The 17088-nt window shown below is 40.0% G+C and overlaps 2 protein-coding genes across 3 annotated transcripts; one reads left to right on the plus strand and one right to left on the minus strand.

The window, feature by feature from the left end:
• Positions 1-6699: 6699 nt before the first annotated feature.
• On the minus strand, positions 6700-12715 carry mgat2 (alpha-1,6-mannosyl-glycoprotein 2-beta-N-acetylglucosaminyltransferase). 2 transcript variants are annotated; one of them, XM_047387199.1, is made up of 2 exons: positions 12560-12715; positions 6700-8494 (listed from the first exon to the last, which is right to left on the minus strand). In XM_047387199.1, the coding sequence occupies exon 2, from the start codon at positions 8252-8254 to the stop codon at positions 6836-6838; it is 1419 nt and encodes a 472-aa protein (XP_047243155.1). In that variant the 5' UTR covers positions 8255-8494; positions 12560-12715; the 3' UTR covers positions 6700-6835. The 2 variants fall into 2 exon arrangements, with proteins under 2 accessions (XP_047243155.1, XP_047243156.1); XM_047387200.1 differs by lacking the exon at positions 12560-12715 and adding an exon at positions 12201-12511.
• A 2295-nt stretch (positions 12716-15010) lies between these two features.
• rps29 (ribosomal protein S29) lies at positions 15011-16122 on the plus strand. The gene is made up of 3 exons (XM_047388519.1): positions 15011-15166; positions 15617-15716; positions 16023-16122. Exons 1-3 carry the CDS (start codon positions 15105-15107, stop codon positions 16029-16031), a joined length of 171 nt encoding a protein of 56 aa, XP_047244475.1. The 5' UTR covers positions 15011-15104; the 3' UTR covers positions 16032-16122.
• The last annotated feature ends 966 nt before the right edge of the window (positions 16123-17088 follow it).

The following is a 17088-nucleotide window of genomic DNA, read 5'->3' on the forward strand; positions in this document are numbered from 1 at the left end:
CGCACTAAAACCTACTCTATCCTGCCCACGCTATTTCTAATAAAGAAATAAAAATAAAAGGATGGATTTTACTTGATGTTATCTCCTCTGAGCAGAGGGAGAGAGAAGGAGGGGGGGGGAGAGTTCCACGCGTCCGCGGATATTCAGCAAAGCAGTCTGTTTTTCATCCTTTGTGAGCTCCTTGGCAGAAAGGTGAAAAATATGACGGACCGTCACCGTCACTAGTCGACTGGAACAAAAAAAACAAGGAGGAAAAATCGCGTCTCCTTGAAACTCCGTAGTTTTTTTGGTTACCTGTTAAACCCACGTCTTTGATCGGTAAAGTTGAAAACTTACAAGCCTTCTTATTCCTGTAAGCTTAATTTGCTTAGTTTTGTCGTTGGCCAACGGGGGAGAATGAATAAAAATCTACGTGGGACTTTTTCTCCAGAATGCTGCTTCAGATGCCGGTAACTGTGTCTTGGTCCCAAGCTGAAAAGCAATGGTGGGCCGTCTCATACTCTGTTATATAGTTGACTGTGGCCTCAGAGCTGCGATGACCCCGTCCTATCAACCGCGTGGCCGCTGGGATTTGTAGTAGCGGACTGTCCTGGGATATACAGGTCCTTCTCAAAATATTAGCATATTGTGATAAAGTTCATTATTTTCCATAATGTCATGATGAAAATTTAACATTCATATATTTTAGATTCATTGCACACTAACTGAAATATTTCAGGTCTTTTATTGTCTTAATACGGATGATTTTGGCATCCAGCTCATGAAAACCCAAAATTCCTATCTCACAAAATTAACATATCATTAAAAGGGTCTCTAATCGAGCTATGAACCTAATCATCTGAATCAACGAGTTAACTCTAAACACCTGCAAAAGATTCCTGAGGCCTTTAAAACTCCCAGCCTGGTTCATCACTCAAAACCCCAATCATGGGTAAGACTGCCGACCTGACTGCTGTCCAGAAGGCCACTATTGACACCCTCAAGCAAGAGGGTAAGACACAGAAAGAAATTTCTGAACGAATAGGCTGTTCCCAGAGTGCTGTATCAAGGCACCTCAGTGGGAAGTCTGTGGGAAGGAAAAAGTGTGGCAGAAAACGCTGCACAACGAGAAGAGGTGACCGGACCCTGAGGAAGATTGTGGAGAAGGGCCGATTCCAGACCTTGGGGGACCTGCGGAAGCAGTGGACTGAGTCTGGAGTAGAAACATCCAGAGCCACCGTGCACAGGCGTGTGCAGGAAATGGGCCACAGGTGCCGCATTCCCCAGATCAAGCCACTTTTGAACCAGAAACAGCGGCAGAAGCGCCTGACCTGGGCTACAGAGAAGCAGCACTGGACTGTTGCTCAGTGGTCCAAAGTACTTTTTTGGATTGAAAGCAAATTCTGCATGTCATTCGGAAATCAAGGTGCCAGAGTCTGGAGGAAGACTGGGGAGAAGGAAATGCCAAAATGCCAGAAGTCCAGTGTCAAGTACCCACAGTCAGTGATGGTCTGGGGTGCCGTGTCAGCTGCTGGTGTTGGTCCACTGTGTTTTATCAAGGGCAGGGTCAATACAGCTAGCTATCAGGAGATTTTGGAGCACTTCATGCTTCCATCTGCTGCAAAGCTTTATGGAGATGAAGATTTCATTTTTCAGCACGACCTGGCACCTGCTCACAGTGCCAAAACCACTGGTAAATGGTTTACTGACCATGGTATCACTGTGCTCAATTGGCCTGCCAACTCTCCTGACCTGAACCCCATAGAGAATCTGTGGGATATTGTGAAGAGAACAGTTGAGAGACTCAAGACCCAACACTCTGGATGAGCTAAAGGCCGCTATCGAAGCATCCTGGGCCTCCATAAGACCTCAGCAGTGCCACAGGCTGATTGCCTCCATGCCACGCCACATTGAAGCAGTCATTTCTGCCAAAGGATTCCCGACCAAGTATTGAGTGCATAACTTTACATGATTATTTGAAGGTTGACGTTTTTTGTATTAAAAACACTTTTCTTTTATTGGTCGGATGAAATATGCTAATTTTGTGAGATAGGAATTTTGGGTTTTCATGAGCTGTATGCCAAAATCATCCGTATTAAGACAATAAAAGACCTGAAATATTTCAGTTAGTGTGCAATGAATCTAAAATATATGAATGTTAAATTTTCATCATGACATTATGGAAAATAATGAACTTTATCACAATATGCTAATATTTTGAGAAGGACCCGTTAAAGTGGCCGAAAATGCTGCAAGGCCAGGTGGTGTCCAGCTACGTGCAAATTGCCCAATTTTCAGCAAAACATGGTCCAACATTAATATATTCTAGTAAATTCTAGATATTGCATGATCATACAATTATCTGAGCCGTCTTAGAGATGTGCATGGGTTTCAGAAACTATTCACAAAAGGAGTATTTAGCTGCTAAATACTCAACATTTATCTGTTACCTGCTGCTGGGCTGCCTATATATCTTTAAAATGAGGCTATTAGAAGGTTGTAATGATGTTGTGCATGCTTTCTGCCTTTATAATACTGTATACTAATAGGTCTGTTGCTGCAGGGCATTCAAAGGAAGCAGCACATTGCAATTTCTAAGGCTCCAACATTAGTTAACCATCAGTCTTCACATGAGGAGCAAAGTGCCACATCCTCCATTCTCATTTCTATTCTGAGCCACCGTTCTTCCCTTGAGGTGCAGGCCCAATTATTGAGTCTCCACCATGAGAGCAGCTGCACAATGGGCCAGTCACATGACCTGCGCACTGCATTAGGAATTAAGGTAGGAAATTAACTGGGACTTTTAATTCTGTAGAGATCCCTCGGTATGCAGGAAACCTTTATTAGGCCTTGTTATTGTTACATTTTGGAACATATGTTAAACTGAACAGTGGAAGATATTGTTGGATTAAGCCTGTAGTATAAAGTTCAAGCAATGCTTTAAATAGGAGCTTAATGTTCAAAAGATCACATGCAGAGTCTGCAACTGGATTTGTGTCATATGACCTACACAAATAACCAGCTTCAATGAATGCCTTCAAGATTTGAAAAAGCAGGCAGAACAGATAGTTACATGTTTCCGAGATGAGAGGAGAAAAAAACAATCAATGCAGCCTAGGAGAGGCCAGTGAGCTCCGGCCTCAGTGGAAACCATCAATACAGAAGCACTTAAAATGGAAATGCATCTTCAATAACAACAAAAGAAACAAGAAAGCAGCACAGGTGCCAAGGGATCTCTCCAGTTCTACTTGTGCTTATCAGGGAAAATCTCTGCAGAATGCAGTAGCCTGATCTTCCATGTTCTCCTTTTAGTCACCAAGTCAGTGATGCATTGCAACAAAATGAAACAATGCCCTGCAGGCTGCAATCCTTGGCAGCAGCTCCCAGGCTGGGCTTTTTCTGTCAAAGTTTACTGGATTGGAAAAAAAAAGTCCCCTTTTCAGTTTATGCCTTGGCATGCAAAAAACCCATCATAGTGTATGCTCAAAGTAGCATTTTGCAGTCAGACTGCTGAAGTCTGTTGATGCCAATTGGAAATTATTTAAATGGATCAAGGTATCTAACTTATCTCATCAGATCTCAGTAAACTTGGCTGCTATAAATACCTTTAAATTAATCAAGTGTGCACAGCAGGATATGAACTCCAAAGGATTACCAGCGTTAAGAGTACTGCGATGAGACAGTGAATTTCCAAATTACAGATCTATTTAAAGATGTGCTACATTTTCCTTTAAGTAATACAATTTATTCTGATCTTAAACTTTTAAAATGATAGTTCAGAATATTTGGAATAATGTTCCACTAAAATGGTTATCATTAGTTTTTATCTGAAGTAGATAACTCTTTCCTTCCATAGCAGTGTTTTATATGGCTCACTCCCAGGGGGGTAAAGCCTGGGGGTGCCCATGGGGGATCTGTAATTTGTGCCCTGAACGACTTTCTTTTCAGTCATATTCAAAAAACTAGAATGTGTGTTCCAACGAGGATTGTCAGATTATTTTTTTTAAATAACCTTATAAAACAAACCTTTCAAAAAGCCCACATTTCTGTATTTAAAAAGGTTTTTTCTATTGGTCTGATGCAATATTGTTTTTTTTAATGGCAAATGTTCATTAACTGTAAGCAGAAAATCCCCATTTAGCAGAATAAATGCTTGAAAATATCAGTTTGTGTGCAGTTAGTCTATGTTTCACTTCAAAAACTAAGTTACTGAAATAAATGAACTTGTCAACATTATTCTAATCTATTGAGTGGGTCTTTATATTAATTGGGTAATAGGCACAACTACAGGTCCTTCTCAAAATATTAGCATATTGTGATAAAGTTCATTATTTTCCATAATGTCATGATGAAAATTTAACATTCATATATTTTAGATTCATTGCACACTAACTGAAATATTTCAGGTCTTTTATTGTCTTAATACGGATGATTTTGGCATACAGCTCATGAAAACCCAAAATTCCTATCTCACAAAATTAGCATATCATTAAACGAGCTATGAACCTAATCATCTGAATCAACGAGTTAACTCTAAACACCTGCAAAAGATTCCTGAGGCCTTTAAAACTCCCAGCCTGGTTCATCACTCAAAACCCCAATCATGGGTAAGACTGCCGACCTGACTGCTGTCCAGAAGGCCACTATTGACACCCTCAAGCAAGAGGGTAAGACACAGAAAGAAATTTCTGAACGAATAGGCTGTTCCCAGAGTGCTGTATCAAGACACCTCAGTGGGAAGTCTGTGGGAAGGAAAAAGTGTGGCAGAAAACGCTGCACAACGAGAAGAGGTGACCGGACCCTGAGGAAGATTGTGGAGAAGGGCCGATTCCAGACCTTGGGGGACCTGCGGAAGCAGTGGACTGAGTCTGGAGTAGAAACATCCAGAGCCACCGTGCACAGACGTGTGCAGGAAATGGGCTACAGGTGCTGCATTCCCCAGGTCAAGCCACTTTTGAACCAGAAACAGCGGCAGAAGCGCCTGACCTGGGCTACAGAGAAGCAGCACTGGACTGTTGCTCAGTGGTCCAAAGTACTTTTTTCGGATGAAAGCAAATTCTGCATGTCATTCGGAAATCAAGGTGCCAGAGTCTGGAGGAAGACTGGGGAGAAGGAAATGCCAAAATGCCAGAAGTCCAGTGTCAAGTACCCACAGTCAGTGATGGTCTGGGGTGCCGTGTCAGCTGCTGGTGTTGGTCCACCTGTGTTTTATCAAGGGCAGGGTCAATGCAGCTAGCTATCAGGAGATTTTGGAGCACTTCATGCTTCCATCTGCTAAAAAGCTTTATGGAGATGAAGATTTCATTTTTTAGCACGACCTGGCACCTGCTCACAGTGACAAAACCACTGGTAAATGGTTTACTGACCATGGTATCACTGTGCTCAATTGGCCTGCCAACTCTCCTGACCTGAACCCCATAGAGAATCTGTGGGATATTGTGAAGAGAACGTTGAGAGACTCAAGACCCAACACTCTGGATGAGCTAAAGGCCGCTATCGAAGCATCCTGGGCCTCCATAAGACCTCAGCAGTGCCACAGGCTGATTGCCTCCATGCCACGCCGCATTGAAGCAGTCATTTCTGTAAAAGGATTCCAGACCAAGTATTGAGTGCATAACTGTACATGATTATTTGAAGGTTGACGTTTTTTGTATTAAAAACACTTTTCTTTTATGGGTCGGATGAAATATGCTAATTTTGTGAGATAGGAATTTTGGGTTTTCATGAGCTGTATGCCAAAATCATCCGTATTAAGACAATAAAAGACCTGAAATATTTCAGTTAGTGTGCAATGAATCTAAAATATATGAATGTTAAATTTTCATCATGACATTATGGAAAATAATGAACTTTATCACAATATGCTAATATTTTGAGAAGGACCTGTATGTGTTGTGCACAGTGTAAGCAGAGTTGGAATGCTCCTGTAGACCACATCTTACTACAACTGGCCCTAAAGGTGTTAGATTTGCAGCTTCACACTTGGCACTGAATTAAAGAAAACTTTAAATGATATTTGGATTGCATTCAATCATCTTTATCTCAAAATATAGATCTAAATAATCTAGACTAGTCAAACCTAAACTGGATTGGTCTTTCAGAGTCAAAATCTATTATAAACCGTTATTTGTTTTTGCTTTCAATGCTTTTTTGGCATTAGGACTGCTTTAAATTAAGACGAGCATCAAAATGCAATATATAGACAGGTCAAACCTGAACTAAATTATTCTAAACTGACAATAGATCTTTTAAAATACAGTTTGTGACTAGTAAAATCTATTTATGGTGGAAAAAACATAAGTACACAACAGGCGTAAAGTATAAAAGCAAGATAACATTTCTACATGTTAAATTGGTATATTTTTCTAAATAAACATACGTATTATTTAGTCACTTATTACAACCAAGAGGTATTTAGGTTTTCCCTGCTTGGAATTTGCTTTCTTGAAAGTAACCTCTTTGGCTTTACCAGCTTGGCGTATTTAGTTTTTGTGGACTGTAAAGTCCACTTTGGTGGATTAAACTAATCACGATTTATACTAAAATAAGTCAGGAAGGTTATTTACTACATGAAAATATTAACTGCTTGTAACCCTTTAGCCTAATCTTACTTAAAAAAATAAAATCATCCAGAGCTGTCCCTATAATGTCGCTAATGTTGTTTAGTGTGACATGGATATCAAAAAGGGAGCACTAATGTCCATCAAAAGAAACCAAAAATTCAACATTCGTCTTTATTTTGAACAATCCAAGAAAACGGTCCAAGAAAACAGGCAATATGGATAGTCCGTAAAGATTTACTTTTTTATATATAGGATGCAAAAGAAAAAAGAATACATAATAGTAGCAATTAAGGTCACTGTAATCGAACATAACTCTTGCAGAGTTCATGGTCCCTGATATCTCCCCAGCCCCCGTTTTTCACATGTGGGGCCACTCCTCCGGCGCCGTTAGCCGGCAGTCTCTTTGTGATCAGGAGGTTTTTCGGGAACAGTTGGTTCCCGCTACTTTGAAGGATGTTTTCGATCTTTGTCTTCTGGCTGACAGGCATGCAGGAGGCCTTCTTGTGGTGCATCCCACAGTCCCCCGCATGGAAAATCCTGGGCGCCTCGCTCACCATGACCTTCCAGTAGGAGGGCAAGCAGGCCACGGTGAGGTGCTGCAGGGACCAGTCCCAGTTGTAGTCGTCGTAAGTGCAGAACGTGTCAGTGCATTGCATGAGCTTCTGGTATGTCTCTCTACTCAGAGCCATTCCCATGTTGTGCTCCGTCGACTTCCAGGCCTTCACCTCCACCTTGTTTGCTTTACTAGAGTAGCTGATGTGGCTGTAGCTCCCGAGTGAGAAGATGTCGCAGTCAGTGCACTGCTCTCTTCTGAGAGATTTCATCAGCTTTAAAAGATGTATAAAGTCTGGAGACAAATAGTGGTCTTCCTCTATGAGTAGAACCAGACCTTGGTGGTCTTTGAGAGCTCTGACTCTGTCCCAGACAAAGTGCAGTTTCCACCACCAGTGGTGCTTGGTTTGGGAGAACTTTGCCTCACGGTAGTGGCCGAATGAGTCGGGGTACTCTGCATTGATACATCCGAGCTTTAAGGCGTCTTTTTTGGGAATATCTCTAGGGCAGTCCCTGGGGTCATTGCCAGGGAATTCTTGGGGGTAGAGCTGAATGCTGAAGGGGAAGAAAATCTGAAGCACTTGACAGAAGTCAACAGAGGCCACCACTTTATTTATCTCTGGGGACCAGTAATCATGGCTGAATATCAGCAATATGTTCTCCACACCTCTGGCCTTTCGCAGGCTATCCACTAACAGCTTTAGATAATCGGGTCGGTTATGGACCTGTACTACCACAACCAGATCGTCTTTCTTTCGAGTCTTAAACTTCTCTTCATTTCTTATCATCTGGTCAAAATTCAACTGGAAGACAATGCCACGATAGACGAGAGTGGTGTTATCCACCTCTGGCTTGTTTATTTTGGCTTTATCCTTTGCATTTTCCAGGTGTGTGCCGTTCACTTCGATAACGGGTGGTAGAACAGGTGCCCGACTAACTGCAGGAGTGGGTTGCACCTGAACGTGATTGTTGAGGCTGCCACTACTGCTGCTGCTCAGGCTGCTGCTCCTCTTCGCCGCCTCGAATTCCTTCGGGAACTCCTTGGAGAATTGAAGACTTATGTTCTTTTTTTGCCTTCCGCTGCTCCAGAAAGCTAGGCCACAGACAACCACCACCAGAGTCAGTATCACCACCTTTCTCTTGTAGATTCGGAACCTCATGATAGAGGATCAGCCACTTGCAAAAGGGATAGAAATTCTATAGAAAAATAGAAATACACAACCACAAATATACTGGTGTGTTTTTCACAGGTGAAAAACTGACCTAAAGAGAAGTTGGGAGGCTAATAGTTGGCAAATAAACTGTTACTGTAAACATTTATTCTTCTTGGAATGTCGTAGGTGGTTCATAAATATTCCATAAGGCATGACGGCTGCAGGGAGGCAGTGTGCATGAGCCACCTGGATGGGAAGAAAAAATGAAAACCTGAGTTAACGATGCCAAAAAAACAATTAAGATGTTAAAATGTTAATTAGAAACACCTAAAACATAGTTCGGCAGGGTATAACACACGTACTCTGATGTTTAACACGAGAACTCCCGGGGCCGTCAATTTGACGGTTTTGAAAGTTTGACATGCCATAACTCTGGTTTATTAAAACTCTTTCCTGGCATCCTGACTTTTTCTAAACCTGTGTGTTGTGTATTTCTATGTCTCTTTTAAAAAAAAAAAAACTAAGTATTTCTACCTCTAACTACCACAGCCGCTATTTTGATGACCCTATTATTTACATTGATATTTGTTTCCTGCGGCTGAGTATTCGCGCGAGCGTTGCCTAGCAACCGCCACTCTAGAACGCAGTCAGAGAAGGAGATTGTTGGCATCCTACAAATGGCTTCTAGAAGGATATTTTCTGCTCAAGAGGCATTGGAAATGCTTCAAAAATTTGAGTATTCTGACAGCTCTTGGTCAGCATTCAGTTCCAGTGACAGCGGGTCAGAGAGTGAACCTCCCCCGGCTAAAAAAACACGAGTCGTCCCGTTAGCAGGAGGTTGTGGCGCATTATTTCAAGGTAGTAAAAGACTAGCCTATGTAACAATTTTATCATTTTAGGCTATAGTTTACTAATTAGTAAACTAATAATATATAAACTATAGCAACAGTGCCACAATCAGCGCAGGGAGACAGGGAGACGGACCTGGTGCCCAGCTATAAACCCAGCAATCCAGCTCACTGGCAGGAGAGAAACTACACATCAAGGTACTGATAATGGAAAAATAAATAAACAATAAGTTAGGTCATAGATATAGTAGCCCAGTAACAATCTATTCTGCACTTTACAATGTTTTCATCGGAAGAAGAGCGGACACCTGGGAAGGAGGAGGAGATAGGAAAGAATGGCGCTGTGTGGACAGTAGTAGGGGAGGAAGAAAGTAGAGGGAGGCGTCAGAGCCAGAACGCGTTGACAGAGCAGCAGATCCAAGATGCCCAGACCGCGTTACTCTGCTTGGTGGATGCCAAAATGCTTATCCATGTTCAGGGCTGCAGTGTGGCTGAGGCCCACAGAGTTTTAGGAGATGATTCCTCCTTGGATGTGTGGATGAGCTCAAGGCATTTTAGTTTATGTCTGCGAAGTGAAAGGGGGGCGTAACACGGAGCTGTCCAGCTTTTGGTCAGATTAGTAAAGCTCTTTTTAAAAATGTACCAACTACTCTGTATTATTTTTCAGTACTATTTATAAATAATAATAAAACTTAATAGGTTTTGATCAAATACTATTATTAATTCTTGTCAAAACCATCATTTTATAGCGTGCAAGAAAACCTTTAGCTTTCTGACCAATGTAATGCAATGACGTCATCACCGCCCTCGCATCCAGAATGCTCGCCGTCAAATTGACGGCCTTGGGAATTCTAGTAGTGTTAGAATTCTGGAAGTCCTAGTGTTAAGACAATAAAACTATTCTTTTAGTATTTAAAAGCAAGTGTATATTACGGAGGGTGGGTGGGAAATTGTTGGATTAGCTGTGGGGTTATAAACAGTTGTGTTTTTTTGTTGTTTTAATGTGAATCTGCCAAGGGACTACAGATGTAAATTAACTTTAGTACTTTCTGGCATATTTACAAATAAATTTCTATTTGCAACATCCCACAAAACAAAGAAAAGCAACAAATACAAAACAGATAAACTGTTTGGCACAACAGTACACTTCATTCAGAGAACAGACAAAAATAAAAAAAGTATGAAAACCTGCAGTCAATAACAACGGTTACCGTGAGCATGCCACGAACACAAAGACTGCTGTATAAATATAACAAGGGGAAACATGAGTGTATAACCATTTGTGTTCTAATGCAAACTTCATCGTTATTACTTTTTCATATATAGTATATTAAACGTTTTGATTAACTTTTTTTTTAAACAGAGCCAAGTTTTGGATTGTAAGAGGACATTTTAAAGTAGGCTAGTAGGATTACTGTTCATTTGAAGGCTCATCTTTTTTAGCACATACTGCCCAAAAGCAAAGGATGCACGCAATTTTGAAACACACGTTTCTGACACAAAGAGCGTTTTTGGTGGCAGACCACCATAAAACAGAAAGCGCACTGCCAGCTTATTATGCATCCGCAACAGCAGAGAATTTTCAAAAGCGTGTCCCTTAGCTTTACAAACATCCCAAGCGCTGAGGGACAGGGACACAACGCAGTTCATGCCATGATGACGACAGATGAGGTCAGCAGATTGACCCTGAGCATAAAGTTTCTCAAGCTAATAAAATGCCTAATGTATATGGAGTCTCCTCTTTTGTTGCCAACTCTATGCTAAGTTAGTATCATTGCGTTTTTATTTTTTACTTGACCTCCATCAGTACACATTGTATGCCAGTATTTTAACTTCTCTTTCAATCCTTACATGGGCAAGAAGTGACTTTTCAGGGCCAAATGACATGTGAGGCTAATGGTAGATGAGCTTATAAAGTTTGACTGCCATGACAGATAGTCTCCTTGAAATAACATTCTGACAGCTGCATCACTGTAGTGCAGGCAAACTCACAAGTAAAACATAGCCTGATTATGTGTAGAAAAAGAAGCCTGCTTCCAGTCTGATGTATTTCCAAACTACTGCCTCTTAGGTCACTGACTCCCTCCTCCTCCTTAATCACCTCATGAACTTACATTTGATCTAGAGATCAATCATTTTTGTATTAGGTTGCCATTGCATAACACAATAAAGCATGAATTCTGTATTAATTACAAAGAGCCATCATTTTTCAGCAGCTTTCGGCTGCATGCTAGGTGTTTTGTGCACGCTTTCTTTGTTTTATCCCAATTTGTTTTCATATTTCTGACTTAAGACATGAAAAAGAATACAACCATAATGAGCTACAGGTCTAAACACAACTGAAAAATACAAGTTTAGGAAAACTATTATATATACCTTCTAACAGTAAACCCAAAACTGCAAGGCAGTATGCATTCAAGTAAAACTGAAACTCAAGAATAATCAAATAAACTGTCCATAATACATTCTTATACAGTCTTGTGTAAGATTTCAGACCCCGACTGCTTTAATTAACTCTATCTAGTTTAAAATCATAAATGGCAGATTCATTTTCTTTACAGTTAATGTTTACTTCAAAAATACACACATTAACCCAATTCCATCCCAAACTACATCTTTAAAACAAGCTCATTTATGATCACAGAATATATTACCTTTAGACCATTAGTAGTCTTGCTGCGAATGCAATTACTTAATTTCTAAAGAAACAGGCTTCTTGCCAGCAAACGTTTTCCTCCATTCCTGTTTTAGCAATAAACCAACTTTGCTTGGATTATTACTGAATAAAGCTCAAAGCCTTCTGCACTAAAGTCTATCCTTAATTACATTATCAATATTGATTGGCTCTTTCTGCTCAGACCTGCAGAACAAACCTGCATATTTTATTAATTATTAAATGAATGATCTAACAGCGGTCTACCTGGGGCATCCCATGCAGAACAAACCTTAAAGGATACGTGTCACAAACGGAAAACTAAAGCTAAATTCTTATAGTGGTCAATTATATGTCCTTATTTAACTATTTATTGCTTAACGCCAAACTCATTAACTACCGTTTAATCCACACTATTTATTTTACTCTTAGTTACACTAAATTTCCTCACCTCCGTCTACTACGTTTCTGAATGTGTCAGTTTTCTCCCCCAGCCTGTTAAGTGTCCGTCAATTAGCTGCTAGTTGTCAGTGGCTGACAACTAGCAGCTCTGTTCGATCCCATCCTTATCAATGGCCAGAGCTAATTCTGCTAGCTGACAGTAAATTCTCCCAGAGCTACTCCAAACAGCTGCCGTAGGTTCAGCTTCGCTCCGTTATAACAGCCAGCATCCAGAAATGCTACCAGAATGCTAGCGACGGCTCCAGCTAGCAACTTTTCCTGGCATCCAGAGCCTTAGAGGAGAGCTCGTCAACAACAACAGCGGATTGAACCACCGAGCATTAAAACAACTGCGTTTACCGCACTCACCGAAAAAACTGGACTAGTACGGTCCTTTCACTAGGAGACATTAGAACGGCGGTTTCCCGTTCTCCTCCATACCTTCCAGCGAGCTGCAAGGAAACGCAAATGACGGCTAGCTGTTTAAGCAAAAAAAAAAAAACAAAAAAAAAACACAAATACAGAACCACCGCCTCCCACTGTCCCACAATGCACTGGGGGTGGGGGGACAGAGGGGGGCCTCCCACCGCTTTTATCTAGGATGTGTTTGTAGCAGCCTAAATATCTTCAGTTTTACTTACAGTGCCTTGCTAAAGTATTCAACCCCCCCCCCCCCCCTTTCTTTTTACCTATTTTATTAAATTCCAACCTGTTTTTTTATGTTTTTCATTCTTTTGGTTGATGGATCTGTGAAAAATAGTCTAAGTTGGTGAAGTTAATTGAGAAAGAACATATATAAAGAATAAACAGAAAATTAACCCCTTTGCTATGAGGCCCCTAAAGATTTCTAGTGCAACCAATTTCACAAGTCTATTTGTGTTTTTTTTAGGTTTTTAAACAAGAGATAATTCCTGTAAAATGGCCTAATGGAAATTTAGTTTAGCACTAAATTAAAATTTTGGATTGGATACCAATTTCAGCATCATTAGTTAGTACACTGTGCATGACACAGTCCTCATTAGTTGGACATGTTGTGGAAAAATTTGTATTTACCAAGAGAGGAAATCGGAGATAGTCACTCAAGTCAGCTTTATTGATTACCACTCGCAGGGAGAACAGTTTAGAGCAGTCAGAGATGTATTCAAGAACCTCGACAAAACTGTTCTAATTAGATAAACAAAAAACATCCCATTATGACAAATTCAAGATAGTACTTCTTGGAACTGAAGCCCTGCTACAGTGGCAAGGTTATTTGGGACTCTTTATCCCCGCAACCGTCCCTGGGACAAACATAAATTATAAATTGGGCCATAGATTAAGTGACAGAGAGAGGGGGTGATTACTATTTTAAGTCATGCAGAGCACCAGGTTATGACGAGGGCTCTCATCCAAGAAACCAGAATTTTCATCAACAGACATTAAAATAAGCAACTGAAAGCTCAATCATGGAGTAGCTGACGAATGCCCCCAATGGAGTGGTGCCCTGGGCAGAATGCCATATAACATACATTAAAGAGCATTTTGCTCTATACAAAAACTTGTTTGTTGAAAAAAGTAGAAACATCTGTAGTGTGCTTTAATAATAATAATTAAAAAAAAGTTTTTTAAAGAGGGACAATTGAGGAAAAGACAGGTTACAGGTTATTTACTTCTTTAAACTGCACAGTCCCTATGGCCTAGCTGAATTGCTGTGGCAGCTGATCCAGTCTTGCCATATGCAGCCACACAGACCAGACACACAGACATACCAAACGTCTTTTGCACACAATAAACCCAGAATTTAACAATAGCAACTGGGTGTATTCTGTCCAGATCTGCGACCCACAGTTCAGACCTCTCAGTGAGTACAGTCATATTCAATAAATTAGAATATTGTTAAAAAGTTCATTTATTTCAGAAAATAAATTCGCTAAGTGAAAGACCTTATATAGATTACTTACTCACAAAAGTGTTTTCAAGCGTTTATTTTTGTTAATTGTGATGATTTTCCACTTACAGCTAATGAAAACACATTTAAGATGAGAATATCTCATCAGACCAATGAAAAAAACACTTTAATGCTAAAATGTTGGCTTAATGGAAATATTTTTAATACCTGCTGGTACTTTTAATCTGACAAACAAGTCTCATCAGAATGCTATTTTAATTTAGTTAATATGACTAAAAGCTCTCACATACCATAATAATAAAGAACTTCACATTTAGAACTACACAAAACATCAGAGACAACAACAACTTGTAGTTTTACCTTTATTTTGCTTCAATTCCTGATATATCAATATTGCTTCTGAGTCAACGTTTTTGATGTCAAATTCAAAACACCTGTTTAAAACAGTTTCAATATTTAATAATTTTCCTGTTATTACATACATATAACAATTAAGATAAAGTGTTCTGTTAGTCATTCCATTGTGTTACAGTTTTATCAAACAGGACTTGTGTGTCAAGAAAGATCTCCGTACAGAAATGAGGCACAAGTGAATATTGTATGATTTCCCAGGAAAATTATTCATTTGCAAGTTTCCAATAATTATAATCTCAAAACATGAACTTTCAACAACAATATGCATATCATTTGGAACATAATAAAATGTCCATAGACTGCTGGAGATAGGCACCAGCTTCCCCGCGACCCACTATGGGAGAAGCGGTATAGAAAATGACTGACATAATGACGTAATAAAATACATGCGTTCTTTTAAATTCACATTTCACAGTAAAATTACTTTCCTTATAAATTTCCGTCTGCATTATTAAATTATGCACGGACTTTAGCCCGTCATAGATTTTTTTTTTTATCAATAGATGGCGCTAAACAACACTTGCCTGACCGGAAATGCGGCTTGTGAAAACGTTTTTTGCGCATGCGCTGGTCTGAGTCTTTCTTTCCGACACTCGAGCGAAAAGAGGCAAGATGGGCCATCAGCAGCTCTACTGGAGTCACCCGAGAAAATTCGGTCAGGGATCCCGCTCCTGGTCAGTGACAGCCTTTTCGATTTGAATATAATCTATAGACCTAACTCCGGTGTTATTTGTGGTTGTATTCGGGCCATCTGCTTTCTAAAATTACTTTCAATCCTCCACCGCATGGGCGATCTGGCTGTGCCAATATGGCGCTTGAGGATGTAGCTCCCTACCTGTATACATCACAGCTACATGTTGGACAACTGTTTCCCCAACTGTTTAAATATTTTAATATTCAAAACTGCATTTGCAGCAGCTATAAAGGACTTGTATAGATAACTTGCTGCTAATGTTATGCTTTGGGTGAACTGCACCGTTTCTATTGACAATAGCAGAGGTCTTTTGCTAAAGTTATGCTAATCGGCTGCTAGCGGCGTTCTCTCACTTTTGAGAGATGGCTACACAAGAACATACCTTAGCAAAAACAGCGAGCTAATTGACTTGTATCTTATTTTGTTTCAGCCGAGTGTGTTCAAACAGACATGGCTTGATCCGTAAATACGGACTCAATATGTGCCGCCAGTGCTTCAGACAGTACGCAAAAGACATCGGCTTCGTGAAGGTGAGTAAAAATACTAAAGTCGCCCGGTTCCTAAAGCTGAGGTCGCGAATAAATGTGGGGCCCAAGAAGCGTCTTCAGGCTTCAAAATATGTAACGCAATTAATGGTATATATAATTTGTACGATAAATTTAAGTATAAAAATGCAGTTGCAAATAGAAATTGTAGCCAAATATTGGCTCCTGTTTGTGTGGTCTTAATGACTTAATTGAATTACTACATTTGTAAAAAATTGGTGGTTGTGGCCACAATAATGATGCTGTGTCAATCATCTCACAATAACAAGGTTTTTTCCTCCCTCTCTCCAGCTGGATTGATGTGCTATCCTGACATCCACAGATTATTGGAAGGCTGGCAATGATGGCAGAAATTCAACACTTCTAATAAATGTTCTTTTTTTCATCTACATTAAACTGTGTGGTTATTAAGTGTCCAAAAATGTGCTTCTCAAAAAATATTTAAACATTGGCCTAAAAATTTACAAAAATTAAATTGGGAAAAAATTGTGCTGCAGGTTCTTTTGATAGAGGTAGCGATTTTGAATACGACAGGAAAGGAAGGTAAGATTTGTGTTCATGCACCAAAGCAGATTTGCACTGGACCATCTAATATTTGTTAAATCCAAAAATGCATAAAAAAATACATAGTGTTTAGACAGAAAAATGGAACATCTTGGTTTTGATGCTTTTAAATGAATGTGTTGAGGGTGGCAAATTTTCAGTATTTGCTATTAAGGGGTTGTGATATCTGGTTAGTTGGCCAATTTAGTATAGACTTTAAATGGTATTTTTACAGTTGTAGAGGGGAAAAAAAACATACATTGTGTTGCTATGGTTTGAAAATTTAGGGCTTGACAACTTTCTATACAACCTTCATGGGCTGTGTTAATTTATACCTATGTAGCAGATAAATATTCAATTCAGTTTTATTTATATAGCGCCAATTCACAACACATGTTGTCTCAAGGCACTTCATAACAGTCAGGTACATACATTCCAATTAATCCTAACCATTGAACAGTGCAGTCAGATTCAGTTATTTATTCAAATTGGATAAAAGGTTTTTCTGTCAAAGGAAACCCAGCAGATTCTATCAAGTCAGAGACTTGTAGCATTCACTCCTGGATGAGCATGTAGAGACAGTGGACAGTCACTGGCGTTGACTTCGCAGCAATCCCTCATACTGAGCATGCATGTAGCGACAGTGGAGAGGAAAAACTCCCTTTTAACAGGAAGAAACCTCCAGCAGAACCAGGCTCAGTGTGAGCGGCCATCTGCCACGACCGACTGGGGGTTTGAGAGAACAGATCAGAGACACAAAGAGAACAAAGAAGCACTGATCCAGGAGTATTTTCTATGGGAAGGAAAAGTAAAT

This window comes from Girardinichthys multiradiatus, chromosome 15 (assembly GCF_021462225.1).
Source record: "Girardinichthys multiradiatus isolate DD_20200921_A chromosome 15, DD_fGirMul_XY1, whole genome shotgun sequence".
Taxonomy (NCBI): domain Eukaryota; kingdom Metazoa; phylum Chordata; class Actinopteri; order Cyprinodontiformes; family Goodeidae; genus Girardinichthys; species Girardinichthys multiradiatus.